General features: G+C 38.7%; 1 protein-coding gene across 3 annotated transcripts in view; it reads right to left on the bottom strand.

The window, feature by feature from the left end:
* The window catches only part of slc12a5b (solute carrier family 12 member 5b), a 43,531-nt gene extending 24,690 nt beyond the window's left edge, over positions 1 to 18,841 (bottom strand). For 2 of the 3 annotated variants that reach the window (XM_030732905.1, XM_030732906.1), the window contains exon 1: positions 18,476 to 18,840. In XM_030732905.1, the coding sequence (XP_030588765.1) occupies positions 18,476 to 18,530 (55 nt within the window). In that variant the 5' untranslated portion in view covers positions 18,531 to 18,840. Of the gene's footprint in view, positions 1 to 18,475 lie in introns of all 3 variants that reach the window. The other variant, XM_030732904.1, reaches the window with a different exon arrangement.
* Between the last annotated feature and the right edge of the window lie 2,603 nt (positions 18,842 to 21,444).

Raw genomic sequence — 21,444 nt, 5'->3', positions numbered from 1 at the left:
TGTGACAGCAGTTTGGCTGCCATTTGACTCTCTGCTTTGCTTTAACAATTAGTGTATAATACTGCTGCAGCTTGGGGAATTGGAAGGGGCAACTTCAGTGCACTGCTTATTTAAACTGCAAGAATTTATGCTGTTGAATGCTTTGACATCAAGTTGATAGCTGAAACATCCTCCAAGGCATGGTGTAAAAATTTTGATTTGTTGTACAGGAGATGTGGGATTCTAGGGAAGAGGAAAGTGTGTAAATGACTAAAATGTGAACATAAATTCAAGCTTGCTCCAAAGGACAGTTATTTACTTGCTTGTGACCATTAAAAGGATATGAAATCATTTAATAACATTAAAGGAAGGGTTTGTGAAGTCTGATTGTGCTTTCAGAGCCTTCCAAACATGATTAAGCACTAACCAAATAACAAGTGTTAAAGGTCCCATTTTTTTCCCCCACAGTGGATTGTGTGTTGTAAAATTAGTCACAAATACCTTTGTCTACATGAGTGGCTGACATCTTTTGAATATTTTTTTTAGACTCCTCTTTATGCTGCTGCTTCGTGTGCCATTCGGGTGGTAAACTTAACAGAAAATGCCTCATATTTGACTCAGTGTCTTTAGATCTTTATTCTGCAATATGACCCTAAATGAGTGGCTCTAAAATATTTCCAGCAAAGCTGCATGTCAGAGATAGCATGGTCGCAAAGATGGATCTTTGCTGGATGCTCTGATCTATTAGCATTGGGATAAATATCCTCTACTGTGTTTTGTGAGCCATTATATTTGTGTGTTTTCTTTAAATTTTCATACTCTGCTTTTCTTTTCCACTTCTTGGGGCTTGAAAAAAATATGAATAGAATAGCATAGATAGAATAGAATGCCTTTATTGTCATTATAAAGGATGTACAATGACATTGGAGGGCCACTCCTGTTCAGTGCCATGCAATAGAAAGTCAAACTTTCTAAGATTTTCTAAAATAAAAATAATCTGATATAATCTAAAAATATACAGAAAATAAAACAGTATGTATAAAATATACAGAAAATAAAATGTATAAAAATATATACAGAAAATAAAATTATTCAAAATACAGAAAATAAGAGAATGTATAAAAATATATATGTTGTAAAAAATAAAATAAGTAAATACATATAATAATGAAGATGGTGAGTATTGCACTAATGAATGAATATTGGATATTACATGTGAAGCCCGCAAGTGTGTTCACATGTGGATGTAATTAGAAATAAGCATTTGAATAAGGTCTATAATGTTGTTACATACACAATATAGGAGTGATAGATATTGTTCAGTATGAATAATATAATATTGCACAGAGATGTGGGTATTGCACAGTTAGGGTGGGTGAGTGTGTGACTTCAGGGTGGCGATTGCTCTGGTGAAGAAACTGTTCTTGAGTCTGTTTGTTCTGGTTTTGATGCACCTGGGTGACTGGGTTTCTTGAAGACATTTCACCTCTCATCTGAAAGGCTTCTTCAGTTCTCAAACCAGAAGATGGAGAGACCCAGGTATTTAAAGCTCGGGGGGGGGGGGGGGGGGGGGGGGGGGGGGGGGGTTGTTCCCTGGAGGTGGTTGTGACTCAGTATTGTTCATGTGCATAATCACATGCGCCAAGGTGTGAAAGAAGGCACGGATCATTACAATCAGTGGTTTCAGGTGAAACCAATTTGGGACTTCACCCGATTCTATCTAGTGACCTATTAAGGTCACCTGAAGAAAGGTGTGAATGGAGGTTGAGGCGCCTGGGGAGGGAGCTCAGGATAGCATTGTAGACACCGGAAAGTTGGTGAAGTAGTCCACGGTGGACATAGATGGCTACCAGGCAGGATACCAGGAATAATAAGTTACTGTTCCTGGACTGTGCTGTGCCTGTTGAGGAAGATGGAAGCCTCAACGGTGAAGTTTTACCAAAAGCCCACACACACACACAGACCAGTACCTACTCTTTGACTCCTACCACCCACTGAAACACACACTCACCCAAAACCACTAACTGTGATGACCCATGCCTTCTTTCACATGTTTGCACATGTAATTATGCATGTGAACAAGAGTGAGTGAGTTACAACCACCTCCAGGGACAACCCCACAGGGGTTTAAATACTTGGGTCTCTAGATCTTCTGATTTGAGAACTGAAGAAGCTTTTTGGATGACAGGTGCAATGCCTTCAAGAAAATTAAAAGTAGTCCAGTCGCTTTATTCAAGCTCCAGAGGCAGCTATGACCTGGATGACAAAGAACCTACACAGACATACAGCTTAACCTCTTCCACAGTAATAATGCATGGCAAATCAATTCACTTTCACTCCCAAAAGTCATCTATAATACATTTGCAAGCTGCAGAAATCAAACTTTGCTTCTGTATTCCTATCCTCAGATTAGTCATATTGCTCTCCAAATCCTTCACTGACACTTTAAAGTTTCAGCAACCAGTTGATCAGAGGTCTTGCTTTTGTTTGATCTTTTGTTCCATCACTGTGACATGCATGGGTGCTAAAAGACTGACCTATAGTGTATTTTTCTATCATTGAATTTCTTAATTTTTTGCACATACTGTTGTATAATTTCTCAGTAAGAAACATGTAGATATTAGCAAATTATCATAAGTAAAAACAGCTTCATTATTCTATGAGAACAGATACTATTTCACTTTTAAATCAAATGCATTTGGACTAATCCTCCTCTGATGACTGTATCATTCATTGCATAAAGTAACTGTAATATGACGATGATTCCATGAACTCCTAGTGTCTTTCATTTCTTAGTGAGCAATGAAAATTCACAGAATATGGTGCAAAAATTTCTACATTAATAATTAATCTGCCTTGCATTACTTAAGCATGTTTTATAAAGTGTTAAATGCAAACTATGTATTGTCCAAAAGGTTCAGCATTCTAATATGTGACACTGCTGCAGCTTTTTATTTTAAGTTTTGAAAGCATTTTTATTTTAGGAAAGCTGCTGAAATGTTCAGAGACCCAAACATTTCAATCAATTTCAGAGATTAAATCTGCATCCGAAAGGTGTGGGAGGAGGAGGGGTTTCTGAAACTATTCAAGCATATCTAATACTCTTCTGATGGAGCATTATTGATTGATTTGATGATCCCTTAGTTTTTTTTCTGGCACCATCAAGTCAAAATTTTGATCTGCCAAGTACTTTGGTAGCTTTAAATATCTGCAAACTATCAACATTTTCTCGCTGACATTGAGTCCAGGTGTGCTTGCATTTTTGGGGGGAATCTCGAAAATGTTACCATGCTATCATGCAACAATAGGATACTAAACATCAGCTTAATTGCATATTAACCAGCTGTGATGAGGGTTTAGCTCAGAGTACTCTCTCAGAGCTGCCACCATGCTGACATAATTATAGTGATGTTTAAATTTATTGAGCAACTGAAGTTGCATAAAACTTCAAATTCTGATGCCTTTTATGCCTGACGATGCGCATACTAGAGGATTATTATATTATATATTTAGCCTAATCTTAAAAGTACAGAGGGCGTCTGTTTCCTGAATCCAAACTGGGAGCTGGTTCTACAGAAGAACGACCTGAAAGCTGAAGGCTCTGCCTCTCATTCTACTTTTAAATACCCTAGCAGCCACAAGTAAGCGAGCAGTCTGAGACCTAGTGCTCAGTAATCCTGTACAGGTAGAACACTGTTCTTTACCTCTCTTCTGAAATCATCCTGCCTAAAGCACAAAGATCCACCTTTAACCTGAGGGCTCATTTGTGTAAAATCTTCTGCAGCTTCTTCTGAAATAGTACTCAGAGGTCTTTTCTGCTGGAGGCTTCAGTGTTACTGGGCCAGTGACATGCAGTGCAAATACTTCATTATTTCTGAGCCCCAGTGGGCGACAATCAGACATTATATTTATTTTGATGACAGACCAATATTCAATTCCTCAGTGATGGTGTAGGTTCTCTAGAAAAGAAGCAAACTCTAGCTTTTATCAAATGATGGTAATTGACACAAATGCCCGTCTCAGTGGTAGAACTGTTACTGATTATTTTTTGTTGATAGATTAGCTGTTTCCCAATGTTTAACACCTGGAAGGTTTTGGGAATGTCCAAATAGGAGGAGAACTCAGGGCCACTCAAGCCTACTGTTATGACTGGGTGACCTCTAGCTTTACAGGTATCTAATATTTCCTTTCTCTGTTTAAAGTTCTTCACTGAAAGAAGATCAGATTATTTCATTTCACCACAGTGCTGCATTTATCAAATATCCCATGAAATATAACATTCATTTAAAATTTTTACTCCTAGTAATGGTACTACAATAGGCATCTTAATGGTACTACAATAGGCATCCAAACTGCTTACATAAAGTCTGAGCCTTGCTAATCCTAAAGGTCATTGCATGCAAACATCAGATTTATTGTTTGACAATCAACAATAATTCTATCTAGTTAAAATTTGCATCAGTTTCTTTATTGTTTCATCAAACTTCGTTGCATTTCACTGCTGAACAGCACAGGACAAATTTGCAGGTTGCAGTTCACATAGAGGTGATTAAGAAAAAATGTTGTTTTTGTTTTAAAAAGAGAGAACAGAGTCAATCAGTCTGGCAGCCGAGGACTGTGTAATCATTTTGGTCTTGGTCTCGCGCTGTCTGAAGATTTTAGTTTGAGCTTATAAGCGGCTACAAGTTGAAGCTTGGCACCAACCCAAGGAATAAAGTGAACTCATAAAGCAGTATGCTTGTCTGTCTGTGCCATTTTAAATTGCTTACATGTCGTATTGCTGCCTTAGGCTAAGCATTCTTAAACAATTAAGGATTATTATTAGATAGCAGGACAACATCTTTGTTTCGTTTTAATATTGCGTCTTGTACTGAGTGATCTGGAATCAAAGATCTTTGCCTCCCAGAAAGTGAAAAAGGTAAACATATTGCTTCTTACTCTGGCTGGCACAAACCGCTGGAGACTTTGCTTCAAAACAAAGCAACAACTTTCCCACAGAGCATAGTAGTGACACCCTTTGCTTTCCTCTGTGGGAAAGAATATTTCCCTAAAGGTACATCATAAAAAGCCAGCAGCAAATTACACCAAGCACCAGAAATGTAACATATTATCCTTTGATTAAAGACAACTAATCTTTAACAACATTGTAATTCAGTGGCCTGCTTTTACGTGTGTAATTTCTTAGATGTGGTCTGTGGACAGATGGTCAAGAAAAGTCTTTATGGAAGTTTGAGAACCTTCACACTGATTTTGACATTAAACAGTGATGCAGGGGTCATGCACTCTGAAGTCTCAGATGCTCACTACATCTGACACTTCATATCTGAGACTTTAAGCTGTGCAAAAGAAAATGTCGCAAATGTCTGTAGTTTACCAGGTGAACTCTGCTGTGAAGAGTGAGGTAAAGAAAGAGAACTAAAGGTTTATTATCCAAAGAAAGAGAAGCAAGAGTTTTGGTGCAGATTGTGGTGTCACTCTTATAGTCAGTGCTTCAGGGGAAGTAATATGAGAATTATTAAACTAAAACTTTCTAACACGTTTAGAGAGGAAATTAGATAAAGTGATCCTCTATGTTGAGTATTTTGTCCAAAACACACTAGATAGATAGATAGATAGATAGATAGATAGATAGATAGATAGATAGATAGATAGATAGATAGATAGATAGATAGATAGATAGATAGATAGATAGATAGATAGATAGATAGATAGATAGATAGATAGATAGATAAAAATAAAACATATGCAATATAAAAAAGAAAATAGAAATGGAAATTGAGACATTTGAAATACTGCTTCTGTGCAATAGAGCATGCAAATTAATGAGTAAAGTGAGCTTGTCATTATTACAGCAGGGTTGAAGGATCCACTCAGCTGTATGACTAGTAGGTCGTGAAAAGAGTGTGAGCTGTTTTCCAGGATGTTCAGCAGTTTGTGTGACATCCTAACTAACTGTAGGGGCTCCAGAGTCCCCAGCACCAAGCCAGCATTCCCTGTGTCACTGGTTCTGATGCTGCTACGACAACAGAGTTCTGCAAAGAAACTTGAACTAGCAGTCTAACAATAGGTATGCAACATTTTACTGTTTACATTAAATGACCTAAGCTTCCTCAAGAAGGAGAGTCTGCTCTGTCCTGTAGACAGTCTCAGTGTTACACCTACAGTCCATATTGTCGAGGTGAACACCTAGGTATGTGTAGCTCTCTGTGCTCTTCTCCCAGGATGGAAATGGTGTTCGTCTTGGTCTCGTTCACCCTGAAATCTTCAAGACTTCAAGACTTTATTTGCCATTTGTACACACACGCAAGGTTTGGGTACATAGGAATACCATTTCCTTTGCCTTGGCCACATTTAGGAGGAGGGTGTTATGACCACACTACTCCAAAAAGTGGTGCACTGGTTCCCTGTACTCTCCCTGTCTCCTCCCCATCACTGATGCACCCCAGCATTGCAGTATCATCTGAGAATTTCTGCAGATGATAGTACTCTGAGTTATACTGTAAGTCAGAAGCGTACAGTCTAAAGTGAAAAGGTGAGAATATAGTCTCCTGTGGTACTGCTGTGCTGCTTACCACCCACTCAGACACACACCTTCTTAAGCGTCATTTATGATCCCGCAAATTGGTCCGTCTGTGTACACATGCCCACTTGGACAGCAAACAGAGAGGGGTTTACACGCACTGCAAAAGTGTTCCAAAATCCCAACTGCTCATTGCTGGACATGGATGACCCGTGCATCAGTCAAATGCTGACTGGTTAACAAGGGCCTGGAATAGAGAAGGAAGTGACAGTGGAGTCTGAAGTCTGAGATGGCCCAAGACCAGTTTCTCCAGGATTTTCATTTTGTGAGATATTAAGGCAACTGGCCTATAATCACCGAAGACAGATCGAGACAACTTCTTTGGCACTGGGACAAGACAGGATGTCTTCCATAATCCTTCTGCTTCCACCTGACAGACATATAGGATTTATTAATTAGGAATAATCAATTCAGAAAGACAATATTATTGCAGAGGAAGAGCTGAAGACACCTGTATTTCCTAATTAATTTGCACACAGCAACTGTGATGCAATTGTACCACAGCATGCAGATGAAAGGCAGTGGGTGGTGCAGATTTGTACCCTTGATGTGACATGGCTATTAAAAAATGAACAGTTTATACCGGCTTTTAAAAGCTTAATAGGACACAGGCTCAAGGGGATTATCCAGCAGCTGCTGGAGGCCAAAGAGGAAGGCAGAAATGAACTTCTGCACGTGAGAGAACTGCACCAATCAGCTGCACACCAGCCTTACAATTACATCAACCACACACATACCTCCACCATTTTCACCTCACATGCTGCAACTGAGGAATTAAAGCTAATTCCATGAAGTAATTTGATTCATTTAAATCTGTTTCCTCACTGAAAGTCTTTCTCACTGTGTTGCACATAGCTTGTTGTCTCTATCTGTTCTACACAGAAATTAACAGTGAGAACAATACATTTTCATGATTTCTGTCAAAAACTGACAAATTTAAATGTAAAACCGTCCCTGAAATCTGTCATTTCTTGCTTTCTTTAACATTTCAGTGTAACAAACATTGCAGTTTACAATGTTTGTTACATTTTTTATTTGTTTTCCCCTTCCTGTCTTCTCTTCTGGAGAGTGCCGACATGTCATTTGACATGTACCAAGTGAGACCAGGTCACTGATAGTCTTGCCTCAGTGCTTTTAATGTGTAGCACACTGTCTGGCACACACATCTAATGTAATATTCTCCTCAACTTATTTGTTCTAAAAGCACATCATTATTAAACACTGCTCCCAATTTACTCCAATATCCCATGTCTTTCAAACAAATATTAAAATTATCTGGGGGACCTTCAGTGTGTGATTTAAACATCTGAAATTAAGAGGCACAGGAAATTGGCCTCTCAAAAGCAGGCAGGCATTAAAATGAATGATTAATTCCCCTAACCTGGCAAGCCTGGTTTCAGTGTAGTTTTTGAGGAAGGCAACACTGGGTTTCACTTCATCTCTTTGGTCTGACTCACATTGTGTCCGGTACAGACATTAATGCTGCACTGGCTGTAATAACTTTGGGGATTTGTAATTTGTTTGATAAAATATTGGCAAAACTGATAACTTTGCCTTTCTGTGTGGCGTTTGGTTTGCGTGTTCTCCCAATGCCTGCTTTGGTTTTCTCACGGTACACTGGTTTCTTCCCACAGTACAAAGACATGCACGTCAGATTATCTGGTGATTCTAAATTGGCTGTAGGTGTGAATATCTACTGTATGTGCTTGCCCTGCGACAAACTGGAGACCTGTCCAGGGTGTACCCTGCCTCTCACCCTATGACAGCTGGAATAGACTCAAGCACCCCTGAGATCCTGAATTGGATAAGGGAAAAAGATGGCTGGATGTTAACATTCTGCCAGTACTGCTTTGTCAGAATGGACGACAAAAGGCTTGTTATCAGAGTGAAACAGTATAGCTACCCAAAAAACACAATAACAATAAACCCACACACTGCGCACAACTGTCTCAACTTGTTGTAAGCTTATACATTCCCTCATATGTTTGCATAAGGCCCCACTGTCTGCTTGGCTGTAACTTTGCTAACAACCCTTCACGAGTCCCAAGATATAAAAATATAAATACATGAACTTCCATCAACTTGTCAACAGATCTTAACACTATAACTGAAATAAAGGATGTATAAAGGGAAAAATCACACCAGCATGAGATTTCCAGATGTAAATCTTTGTCATGTTGAACAAACCAGTGTTGCTGCATGTGAAATCAATTTACGCATCTTCTGCTCCAACACGTACAAGTAGTTGGCAAACAGAACAGGTGAAAATTGATATTCCCTGTGTAACGCTGCAGCTAATGAGACCACCATGTTCGTGTGGTTGTTGACATTCATATAAGCCAGCAGAGACTTTAATTTGGTGAGAATATGAACAGGAATACAGATACTTTATACTGTAGTGTTGTATTATATTGTACATGTTGTGTAAAACACAACATGTGAGTGCTCCATGCCTAACCAGCTCAGGGTCACGAGGGCCTGGAGCCTATCACAGCTGCTTAACAGCTGTTAATAATGAATATCCATCCATCCATCCATCCATCCATCCATGGATGTCTCAGCTGCCCTACAACACAACAGTGAATATGTTGTAGGGCCACAATTTCTGTGACTTGCAAAGCAAGTGTGCCATTTGGGAAAATGTATTGCTTTCTTGCTGACATTTTAGTATAAAGAGAAAAAACAGGGAAACAGCTAACCTGGCTTCTGTCCAAAGGGGAGCAAATTCTAACAGACCTCCCAGATTCAGGGCAGGAAGTAATGACAACTGCAGAAGGTTTCAGCTGAAACTAAATTTACTTTTCTAATGTTTTAAGTGTTAGTTTGACATTAATTTGTGTTGTCTAAAGGAAAGGTTTAAAGATGAATATGTTTATGGAAACTGTGATATGTGCTCTGTCAAAGGTTTCTTCATAAACTGGGTGCCTCATTTGTTAGATATCACTCCTCTTCGTAGGTGAACAGACAGAAACAGAAAGTGTGACTATTCTGAGAAACAAAGGGTGAAAAAATGATGTAAAGGCAGGTGGGAAAAACAGCTACACACATAAGACCTCAAGTTTAATCAGTGGAACAAGCTCTAAAGAAAAGTTTTGCGCCCCCAGCTTACTAGTTTCAGAAAAGGAAAAGCAAAAGCAGAGCCAGAAAAAAGACTCTATGATAACTCATCTGTACACTCAGCCAGTTTATTCTTCTCAACAAGGGAACATCAAATGATTCATCCGCACCTATGAGCACTCCAGGCTGTATGAAGGTCAATGAGGATGATTTTATCATATTACATGAAGAATCTCTTATTTTTTCTCCCTGTTTCTTTATGTCTGCCAGTTGCTTGCTATGAGTGGGTGTGGAGAATGAACAAGTGTGGATAAAGGGAGGACTCTGGCAGTGTGTGAGTCAGAGTTCACTAATCTATAAAAGATTTTACAACATATGGAGCTGAGAAATGACAAAGAAAGAATAATAATGATGAATAAATGAATGGCTCAGGGAAAAGAAATACAGAAACATGTTTATTCTAATCAGCTTGTCAAGCATAATAATTTTACAGCTGCAAGTAGCATCTTGGCAACTATATACTTTGGTCTGGACAAAGTCAAACAGAGAAGAGTAGATTTTGATATTTATCATACATGCAAGTTGTTCTTGTGTTGTATAAATGACACTTGCTGTGGCCTGTAGGATGATAGGGAAATGTAAAATATAGTACAGTGCAAGCACAGATGACTCATCGAGTTAGCAAACCTCTCTCAGTGGTGCATGCACATCAGAGTGTTTTCATGTCCAGGGGGTCAAACACTGATGTTTTCTCAAAGTTGTCCCAATCTCCAAGATACACATAAGGTGCAATAGGTTTCTTGTAGAGATGCTCCTGCTTCTTTGTTTTTGGCTCATTCCGATTTCAGATTTTCATAATAAAATAAAAGATTAAACTTTGCATTTTCCCCAAACTTCTCTCACTCAAACAACTCATAAAGTATGTTGCTACTGGAAAGAAATACAAATAATTCACCAAAAATGAATTGCTTGTACACCCAACTTTACCTGACACATTTTACCTTGTCACCTTCCAGCATGTTTATAACTTCTCAACTCATCTCCCTAATTTTCCTCATAACTACGTCATGACTGCTCATACTGAGGCTGCTGGCTTGTGGCTGTCTCTGAGCTCTCTGTCCTCACTCCCAGTGAAGAATGCTGATGATCAGCTGATTCTGATCCCTGGATGGTCATACCTAACCAAGGAGTTTTGGGTGTCCAGTGCACTGCCGCCCAGCAGCAGTGTAATGATGCTATAAAACCATTACAAGTGGAGCGAAATAAATTAATAATAACATTCATCATCATAAATTAAATTAAAAGTTGGAGACACTATTCACTTGCAACAGTTTCTGTTTCATTATCCCAACCCTTACAACACTATTGAAATTTGCTTAATTTCTCTTTGTATACTGTAGTTAAACTTCTGTCATTACAAATCCTGGACAAACTTTTATGCTAACTTCCTGATTCCTGTCATACATAAACTTAAGGTCTTGGAACGTGTGAAATTATAATTACGACATTTACACATATTAATTAATCAACTGCATTGAAACAGTTTGTGTGAAAGAAGTTCTTAGATTCCTCTCCAGACTGGGTGATATGACTGGACTGCTTAGAGTGAGCTGTGGGAAGGAACATGATGGGGAAGAAAGGATTAGAACAGTCTGTATTTCATAATCTCCAATCTAAGATGACTTGGTGGGAAAGATGTTGCAGCTCAGTGGGAGGATTAGAAGAGAGATGTCTCACTATTGCCTTTTCTCTTTCTCCATTTCAGCTGCTCTGTTTCTGGATCTCCTACTGTTGGCCTCTGCGATGTGATCATGGTCTTAACAAAGCGATCAAAGCCTTAGTGAGTCACTCCAAACACTGTTGCTGTTGAAAGTAGGTGTCACAGAACAGTAGTGCCTAAAAATAGTAAGAATGTTCTTACTGCAAGGAGAAAATGTAATCTTTTCAAATGTAAATGTTGAAATGAATCTATCCAATCACAGGGGACTGGAGCCCATCTCAACTGTCACGGAGCGAAAGGTGGGGTACACCCTAAACAAGTCACCAATCTGTCAAATACTAATAAAAGCAAACAGAGAACCAGTCACACCTGTGGCCAATTTAAAATTGCCAATTAACCTTAAATTACCCTTGCATGACTTTGGACTGTGGGAGGAAACCAGAGTACAGGAACCCACACAAACACAATGAGAACATGCAAACTCCACACAGAAAGACCCCAGCCAAGACCTTACTGTGAGGCAACAATGATGACCACTAACTATTGCGCCACTGTGCTGCCAAAACTAAATCATATGAGCGATTAATGGAAGCAAGATTTATTTTAATGGGGCGGCACAGTGTGGGGATCAAGAAAAACAGCAGGAATGGAACACAGGAAAGCAGAATATAATAGAATTGGTGTAAATAATGTAGAAAACACTGAGGATTTCAAGCGGTGCCATATTGCAGATTTGTTATGTAAAAAGTGGTGCAGGTTAAACATAATTTTGTTTTGCAAAGTAGAAAAAAGCATTTAGACTTTTTAACTTTCGTAAAAGTTATAACACTTCTTAAGTAGCTTAATAGTACAAGTTATTAAATCAAAATATATTTTAAATAGCCATTATGTGGCACTTTCATAATCAAATACATTGTATTATTGCACACTTCATAATATTAATGCAATTTATCTAAATGGCAAATTAACAGGTACTTATGTAGCACATTTCTACTCAATTTTAAGTACTTTAAGTACGTTCTAATCCGAGTCTCATCCACTAAGTCACACAAACACATTTGAGCAATGCTTTTATCTATATCTAAACACTTTTATCTAACATTCAGACACACACTCCCACTCTGATGGATGCATTGAGAATAACTCGAGATTCAGCATCTTTCCCATGGATGATTCAGCTAAAACACAGGAGGAGCTAAGGATTGAGCCACTGTCCTTCTGATCAGTAGATCATCTGCTCTACCACCTGAGACACAGCCACCCCCCCACCCCCAAATAATCAGTAACAAAAGGTATAAAATAAATGGTATAGAGTAGAAACTACAATGTTTGATTTGACAATATAGTTAAAGTAAAAGCAGACAATAGCATAGGGTAGAAACACTTAAATAAATGACCTACAAGCGCTTTAAACGTGTACTTCAGTAAAGTACTTGAGTAAGTTGCATTCATGCTGGCTCTATTCATGTGCTCATCCAGTGGTGTTGGGCATTTGAAGATTAACAGTAATCATATTTCACCAATGGTCAGTGCTACCCCTTGCACCCCTTTGGACACGCCCCTGTATGGAAGAGTCACACTGTTAATTTTGGAAGACGATGACAAATAGATGATGAGTGCCTGACTATTTCTGCGGTCAAGCTGGCTTAAATATTCTTTAGAGCGGGAGAAAATTTCAGATGAGATGAACAGAAATTGTACACACCCGTGAGTTGTGGAAGGAAGTACTAAAACAACATGCAGGCACAGCGGTGAAGTGATGTTACATAATGTTTTGTTGCTTATTGAAACACTGGGTTCTTCTGGACTAATAAAGAGAGTTGACCGTAAATGTGACGAAGGAGCTTTTCTGAAATTCTGAAATAAAATCGAACACATACATACATCAGGTGCATCGATCTATAAATGAAATGTGCACAACATGTCCAGAACTCATTCCAACTTCATCATCGTGACCATCTCATCTTTTGGTCACAAGTGTCATTCAGAAATTGAAGAATGTGACAGCCCTGGTGTAGCCTTTCTTCCTGTCACTCACTGTTGAGTGACTTGTAACCTCTTTGGTATTACTATCACTTTAATCTGTATAGTTGGACATTGCAAACCAATGACCAGTGTGTTTTCTGTTTATTAAGCTGTAAATCAGCTGAAGATACAACAGTGAAATTTCAGGGAAGCAGCAACATTAAAATCCTACACATGGCATTAACATGTCAGCTTCATATAATGCACCACTATGAGATAACACCCTATATACAATTCCATAACTACTTGTGTCCACAATAAAGCAGGAAAGAAACTGTGCATCTATGCAAATGTATCAGGTGACCGGATTATGTCCATCTCAGTGGACTGCAGTTATGTTAGCAAGGGCAGAAGGTGCACATGTGTAAGATTCAAACTTCAACACCTTTACAGAAACTTATTTGCCTGTCTAAACATTAAAAAAAATTCTGCCTATCACATCCTGAAAAATAGGTAATTAACATGTTATAAAAGCTCTGTGAAACTCTATACTTTTATGTTAAACAAATGACATATGGGATCCAGGCAAGCTGTTCACTGTGACTGCACGAGACTTTGCAGCCCTTGAGCTCCACTACAAGGCAAGTCAAAAAAGACCCGGATGCCCAAGGTTAGCTTTCAGTGCGGCTACAGGATGAAATCAGACTGATGGTTCCTTCTGGTATGAAACTGTTTCAACAAGCCCTCAAACAATGCTGCTCTAAACTCGCTCAAACAGACTCTCTGATCTGCCACAGCTCTCTAACTTGCCATACTTTGATTTATTTATTTATTTTTTTAGATGGATTTGAGACATTCATGTTGCACAGATAATGAGTCCTACTGACTCTGGTAATGCCCTGAGTATTTATTTCAGAGAGTTTTGTGCAGTACTTACAGCCTCCAAAGAATGAATTTCAATGACTTGGATGTCATTCTGACTTTCCTGTAGAGATCAACAAGAGCTGATATGGACCTACCATAGCAGCAACTTCAATGTTGCTCTTGGCTATATGAAGAAACTTTAAAATAAATAGGGCTGTATCCAGATAGCTAAACAAAGGACAAAAGCACTCAGCTCAAGTGTCAAATAATTACTCCCCTAAGTGAACTACAGTAAACTACTTTGGTTATTCATAGTTGCTTGTTTTGATGCTTTCAGTCCAGAGTTACAATATGGTGGCTTTGGGTTATTCTTAAAAGGGTTGCATTCAATATTTGCTTTCATCTGTGAATGCATATTTCATAATAAAATGCTAACCTCTGACCTTCATTTATCTCCTGTGCCATCTGCTACAGATGATACAAACAGCACTTTGGTGGCTACAGTGACAAACCCTGCTGGTACAATAAGCCACTATGAACATTCCCAAGGCTTACCCGTAGATTTGACTGGTTTGGTAAAATGACAGAGAACACAGGATTTAGCAATACATATGTAAGTGACACTATGATAATATAGTGCTTCTCTGTATGCCTGTTTATATTTGCTTAAACCTTCTGTGAGTATTTCCACTTTAATATAGTAGAAATATGCACTGTAAGTGTTCACGCTATTACATTTTTTTGACAACTGCAAATAGAGGCGATGATATCAGCTATGCTTTGAGCAATGAAATGCTGCTTACATGTTAAAACATCAGTGATATGATAGCAGTTAGAAAAGTGTGATGAAGCCAGTATAAGTGCCATTAATTTAGATACTATATTGCATTTTCTTTGGTATACATTTATTTAAATGCATTTATTTACAGGAACATTTGAATGAAATTGAGTTATGAATGTAATTTAGATTATTTACAGACAGCTCTAGAATAGGGCTCATCAGTACAGAGCTGAATAGGAAAGCAATTTACAAGCAAAGGCAATCAAAAATAGTTTTTTTTTTTTTTTAGAACATAAAAGCTCAGTATTTTAAATGTGCGGCAGGATTGATTCACCTAAAAACAGATTCCTCTTCTCACCTCACAGTCCCTTCTGGCCAGCTTATTGATTATTAGACCTCATTTATTCTGATTGCCAGTGGTCAGTGTGCAGGCTCCAGGGATCTCATCAATCCATCCACTTGCTCTCTCTTTAAATGGGCCACAACTATAATGAGATGGTATGTATTTACTTCAAGGTATTATACTGGCTCAGGCAGTGGTTATGGTGTATAGTGTTGTTCTGTGCGCTAGCTCAGTGCGCCTACACGGGCGCCCTGAATACCACCTCATTATTCATCCCTGTGGTGTGATGGGGTGGCTCATGTCATGACCTTTAAAAAAGCAAAGGTCACTGTCCCTCTTGTGCACAGGGTGTTCACAGGAAAACTCAGTATCTGCCTCCTTAAATTATATGTATGCATACATCTCTCAGTCAGTAGTATGTGAAGCCATTAATCTAAAATTTACTTATTAATGTTTAATTTTTTTTTTTTTAATGTCAAGCCTGGAAAACATGACATGGTGAGCAAAACACTAAAAACATATAAAATATCTTTTCCAAACTAAACTGAAATCATAAACACTAAAGCACATTTTGGCCAAATGGCACTTTCATATACTTATAATTTTCTTCTTGCTCATCACCTTCTTCTTTAAAATAAATTTTTTTGGCCATTATTTGATAGTGTGCCAGTGAAGAACATACAGAAAGATGTGCAGCAAAGGGCCACAGGTGGGACTCAAACCCAGGCTACTGAGTTTAGGTATCTGACTGCCCGCTCACACTGTGGCAGCTGTAACGAACGTGATGTGAAAATCTTTTACTGTCATAAGCTTGTTACTGGATTCACCACTTGATCCTACCTGACATAGCTCACTAGAGAAACCAGAATTTTTATTCAGTCTAACAAGTAACTAAAATCAAGATTTGGTCACCTGTAAATGGCATTACAACCTCTTTCCACACGCTAGCCACCAAGCTAACCAAGTATACAGCTAATGTATACTTGGTTAGCTGTAAAGTTGTAAGTGAGTGATGTATCATATACAGAGCTTTTTTAAAATATTATTTTTATTTATTTTTGTTATGTGCTTGGTGATGAAGATAAGTACCCCGCTCACATGCAAGTTTACACCGAAACATGTCCACTGCTATTGTTTCTAAAGAGCTCGTTTGATGAGTCATTAAAAGGATTTAGAAAAACATCTCTAAGCTTATTCATCCCAAAAGCAGGCATGCCCTCCAAATTTCCTCACAGGATCTGGGGCAAACTCTTGCAACTTCTGCTGTCAAAAGTGAATATTTATACAAGTGGAAAGAGAAGGCCTGAATTTGACCTGCATGGATGGCATGCTAGCAAAAGCTTTTGCTAGTTAAACAGTTTGCTAATGAGTAAAAACAGATTAGAACAGATTAAATGTAACTCTGGACAGTATACATAGATTGTTGCAGACCAAAGCCAGCTTTTTGGGAGAAGTGGTTTTTGATGCCAATAGTGTACTATGTGTTTATTTATTTATTTCCAAAGAAGGATATTACATATACTGATATTTTTTATTGAATTTAAAAATAGCTATTTTTCCATGTTGTAGTTTTCATCTATATTGATCTGAACTAGCCTAATACCCTCAGTTTGTGAGAATATGAAACATTAATCTCTAAATATACTCATGGAAATCATTGCGATTAAACTCACACAGCATCAACAAACACATGTAATAATATTTATATACAACAAAGCTCCCCTTGAGAAAAAAAAGTGATTATGTTGATGTACAGCTCTTAGAAAAAATGAGAAACAAACTGAGTTTACCCTCAACAGAAAGAAACTGTTCTTGTAATCCAATTTTCTGCCTTAATCCTTTCAAGCAACATGCCTTGAGGGGAATGCCATGCCAGCCCAGTTGAATGAAGCAGAATAAAATCCTCAAGTGGTTTTTTTTTTTTTCTGCCAGTTACACATAAAAACTGTTGCACCAAACCCTTAAAAAGGACCAACATAAAATAAACAAGTCTACTTAAGACAAAGACTCCGAATTAAACCAAAACCAACCAAAATCAATTAATGTAATTAATTAAAATAAGCTGTGCTAAAATGATATTTCTGTGTAAACTGAGTACTCTATGTGTGTGACAGTTGTCATATTTAAAGGAAATAATCAAAACACACAAAGATAATTTTAAAACCTTGTGATTAAAAAATGTGTCTCATTGGTACATAATTTATCCTGATTTACTTCATTGGAGGATTTCTCCTGGTTGATAATGTGCACGCAAACACAAAATACATTTGTTACAGCTAGGACTGCACCTTAAAATTACTGCAGTGAATAATTAATGTCCTAAAATGGGGAAAAATGCCCATGTTGTTCACTGTTCTTGGATTATTTTTGGTGAGTGGCAGAAAGAAAAAAAAAAAACAAGAGAAAATGAATCATTGCATTTACTAATAATACTGTATTAAAGCAGTCGCAATGTTAAAATATTTGCATACATGTTTCAGCAAACTCAGACTGCATTTAAATGCAGCCAGAGCCACACACTTACAAGCTTATGAAAGGCTGACATTGCCCCTGGGAAAGATGTTCTTGATGGGAAAAGGCATGAATGAGTTTGAGAAAGAAAGTCTATTTTTCTGGGTGCAATACAAGGCTGCACTCAAGTCCGCTGGGAACCTTTTTGTAGAACCTTTTTTATGACTCTACAGGCACAGGATGAATTGTACCACATTTGAGTCACATATCAAGCTGTTTTTTGTTCAAAAAGCAGCACCCCATCAGCTGAAAGGAAGACAATGTCTGAACTGTTTCAGCAGATGGATGTTTACGTATGCAACCCCGGGAGGTGAAATGCATCAGAGCCAAGCGAAGGTGCTATGTAAGACAGATCTTTGACTGGAGCAGATCCAGTTGTTATATTTTACATTAAGATTTGTGTCCCACTCGGGCATTTAACCAAAAATTAAACCAGGATGGGAATGCAAGGACCAAACATTTATGTTTTGCTGTACTGACATCATTTTGTTTCTCTAACTCTTAATGTCAGAGAAACAAAATGATAACTTAATTCTCTAATTGACACGTGTGCGCTCCCTTTCAGCACCCACACTGACACTTACACACATACACAAACTGACGCACCAAGGTCCTTGCACCGTCACACATGCATGCACACTCCCTCACCAGCCGGCGGCAGATTTCATCACTCACCCTGGCTGTTGGGTCCCCCCTCTCCCTCCTCGCAGTCCGTCATGTTGTTCAGCATCCTCTCTCCTCCTCAGGCTGAGCGCACTGAGCAGCACCGCTCTCGAGCTTGTTGCTGAGTAAAAAGCTCTGGACAAGTTGTGCTTTACTTCTCCGTTTCACAGCCTCTTTCTTCTTCCCTCTGGCTACTCAGTTTTTTTAAGCACTAGAGAATGGAAAGCTACATATATATGTATATACACATATATTTGTATTCTTTTAACTTGCGTGACTCCCTCTGTCTTGCTTCAGGAAGAGAATGGAGTGACTGAGAGCGGCTACAGGGGAGAGCTGATGATAGTGCTCGGTGTCACTCGCATGCACACTTTCTGTCTCTGCACACTACTCACCCCCCAGTCAGTTTAAGCCTGATGAATACATTCATCATGTATTCAGAAGGTATTATCCTTCTCTTCCTCCCTCCCTTTTTTTCTCCCTCACCCACAGTCACCATCATCCATCTCATCATGAGAGAGACGGATGGCGAGGGATTGCGAGACAGAGAGGATGCACATCAGATGACAAAGTATTGCCTCCTGAGATTAAGCATCCCTTTTGATGTTCTCTTTAGACAGAAGTTCAGATTTCATTTCATTATTGTATATTTGTTTTCTTTTTATAGTTCCCCTTGCATCTTATATTTTCCTATGTGGTCACACCTCTTCATCTGTAGGAGAGCTACAGGCTGCACTCTGAATTTACAATGCAAGCCTCACTCTGTTACCACACAGGGTGAACTATCCTAGAGTGTCAAAAGACTTTTGTTCCTTTAAAAATTATGGCGGAGATATTATTCCAAAAGTTTTTTCCCATTATTAAACCGTTTTAATAACATTTAAGGGAGTAAATAAGGAGACACTGCAAGAGAATGAGGCAATTAAGGAAAAGATTGGCAAAAAAAGGGGCATGATGGGGATGGTTAAGAGTAAAAAACTGTGATATGTTCTAATACAAACTGTGCATGATATCTATACTGAATTTTAGAGAGCACTAATCCACACCACCATCATTTGATGTCCAAAACCACAACTGGCATTTAATGGATGAAATAAAGAGGGAATGGCTTTAAAAAAACAAAAAAACATTAGCATTTGTACTCTTGACATTATGTCACCGTGAACTGTGTGCCCATCTCTGGTTAGATGATCTCTGAGTTTTGGCAGATGCTCAAAGAGACTTTATCCTCACTGACAGAAAACAGCTACAGACTCCATCATGTTCACTCTGGCTCAGCTGATATTTTTAAAATACATCACTCCACTGTGACCAAAAGATGAGAAAAAGAGAAAGGAGGGAATATGAATACTAATGCAGGATTCACAGGGAGATGCTTAAAACAAATGGGGTTATTTTAGATTATAATACTACTGGTTACAAAAAATATTTCTGATCCTATTGAAGTCTATGGGAAAATAACCCTCTGCTTTCAACTGGAAATGGAGGACATTTGCCCTCAAAGTAGAAGTTGTGCCTTGCACCCACAAAAAACACATTTCAAAAGGTGTGACTTTTACTTTGAAGGTCAGCATTCTCCTTTTCCAGTTTGGGCTGCACTTTTCACAGTTTCACTACCACCAGGCAAGTAGTTTGTGTCTGTAGACAAGGTGGCCACGCAAAGCATGGGTGACCACAGCAATCTGTTGGTGACCAAAGCACTTGTGAGGAGGTTTGTGGTGCAGCGCTCTATTTGTGACCAATTTCATGCTGCCAGCAAACTGCAGCAACTGGTTGGGGATTGAAGCTTTAGCAATCGATTTCACAGAGACTGCCAGCAACTTACAACCAGTCAGGGAATACACCTTTTTTTTCCTTTCAACCAGTGGACAGGTCTCTAGGCGAGTGTGACTGAGCTCTTACCCAATGAGTTTATTTGATCATTCACTCATTTCAGGTCATACTGAATAAGACATTAAGTCCATTTTGTAAATTTGTCATCATTCTAAGTTACAGAAAGGAGGATTATCCAGGATATCCTGAGAGCCTAACACATGTCAACCACAAATTGTTATACGCATGGTTTCACAGTCAGATCCACCCCCGGCTCTCTTCAAAACACAGAGGATGCAGCAGAATAGTCCAACATAAAGTCCAATGGGTCACAGCAGCTATAGCCATCTTTTCTGTTGTCTAAGTGGGTATGTCTAACAATAGTTTTGTGCATTGCATTTGTGCAAAAGCATTTCAAAAAGGGAAGAGGCGTAGCCCACCCTGATCTCCAGTGGTTTTATCATGTCACGCCTGCTGTGTGTACTGGCTCCCATCAGTAATGCTGTAAAACTTTCAGTCAGACATGGTGGTAAAAAAATCATCCCAGATTAAGTTACACTTTAAGCAAAACAAGTGTGGAGTTTAGGTTAAATATTTACCTTTTCAGCCACGTTTTGGCCTAAGATAAAAAAAAAAAAAATTGGTTTTAGATGTTAAGTGGTTCACTGTATTCACTGGCTTTTCTCTAACCGCGCCTGCCTGCTGTTTGGTGCTGTGCGCAGTGAGTGGGTAGTGTACAGTGTGTTTTTAGTGTGGTTCTTTGAGGACAGCTGCCTGCTGTGGCTGAAAATGATCTGATGAGAGCTGTGAGAATGAATCAAAACAGTAAAGCTGTAGGGTGTAAAACTCAAGGAAAAAAGGTCTCTATAGAGGGAAACTGCAAAGTTAGGGGATACTTTTTGTGCGTTTGCCACTTAAAGCAATCGTTCTTATATCCACCTAGTTATTTAATAGATTATTCATATAAAATATTGCAGTTTTAAGTCAATTTTAAGCACAGTCCTCATTCTTTATATGTCATACTGTACACTGTCTATTATATATGCAGTAAATATACACAAAATGTGCGTGTGACCTATCCTGCTGTACTCCTGACTTGTCAGTGAGAGTGGGCTGCTGGCTGGGCTTTGACTGGCAGAGAGCCTGAGAGCCATCTTCATCTGGGCCAA

Source organism: Archocentrus centrarchus, chromosome 7 (assembly GCF_007364275.1).
Source record: "Archocentrus centrarchus isolate MPI-CPG fArcCen1 chromosome 7, fArcCen1, whole genome shotgun sequence".
NCBI lineage: Eukaryota > Metazoa > Chordata > Actinopteri > Cichliformes > Cichlidae > Archocentrus > Archocentrus centrarchus.
Note: the sequence above shows the minus strand (reverse complement) of the source record. Positions and strands in the feature narration are given on the sequence as shown.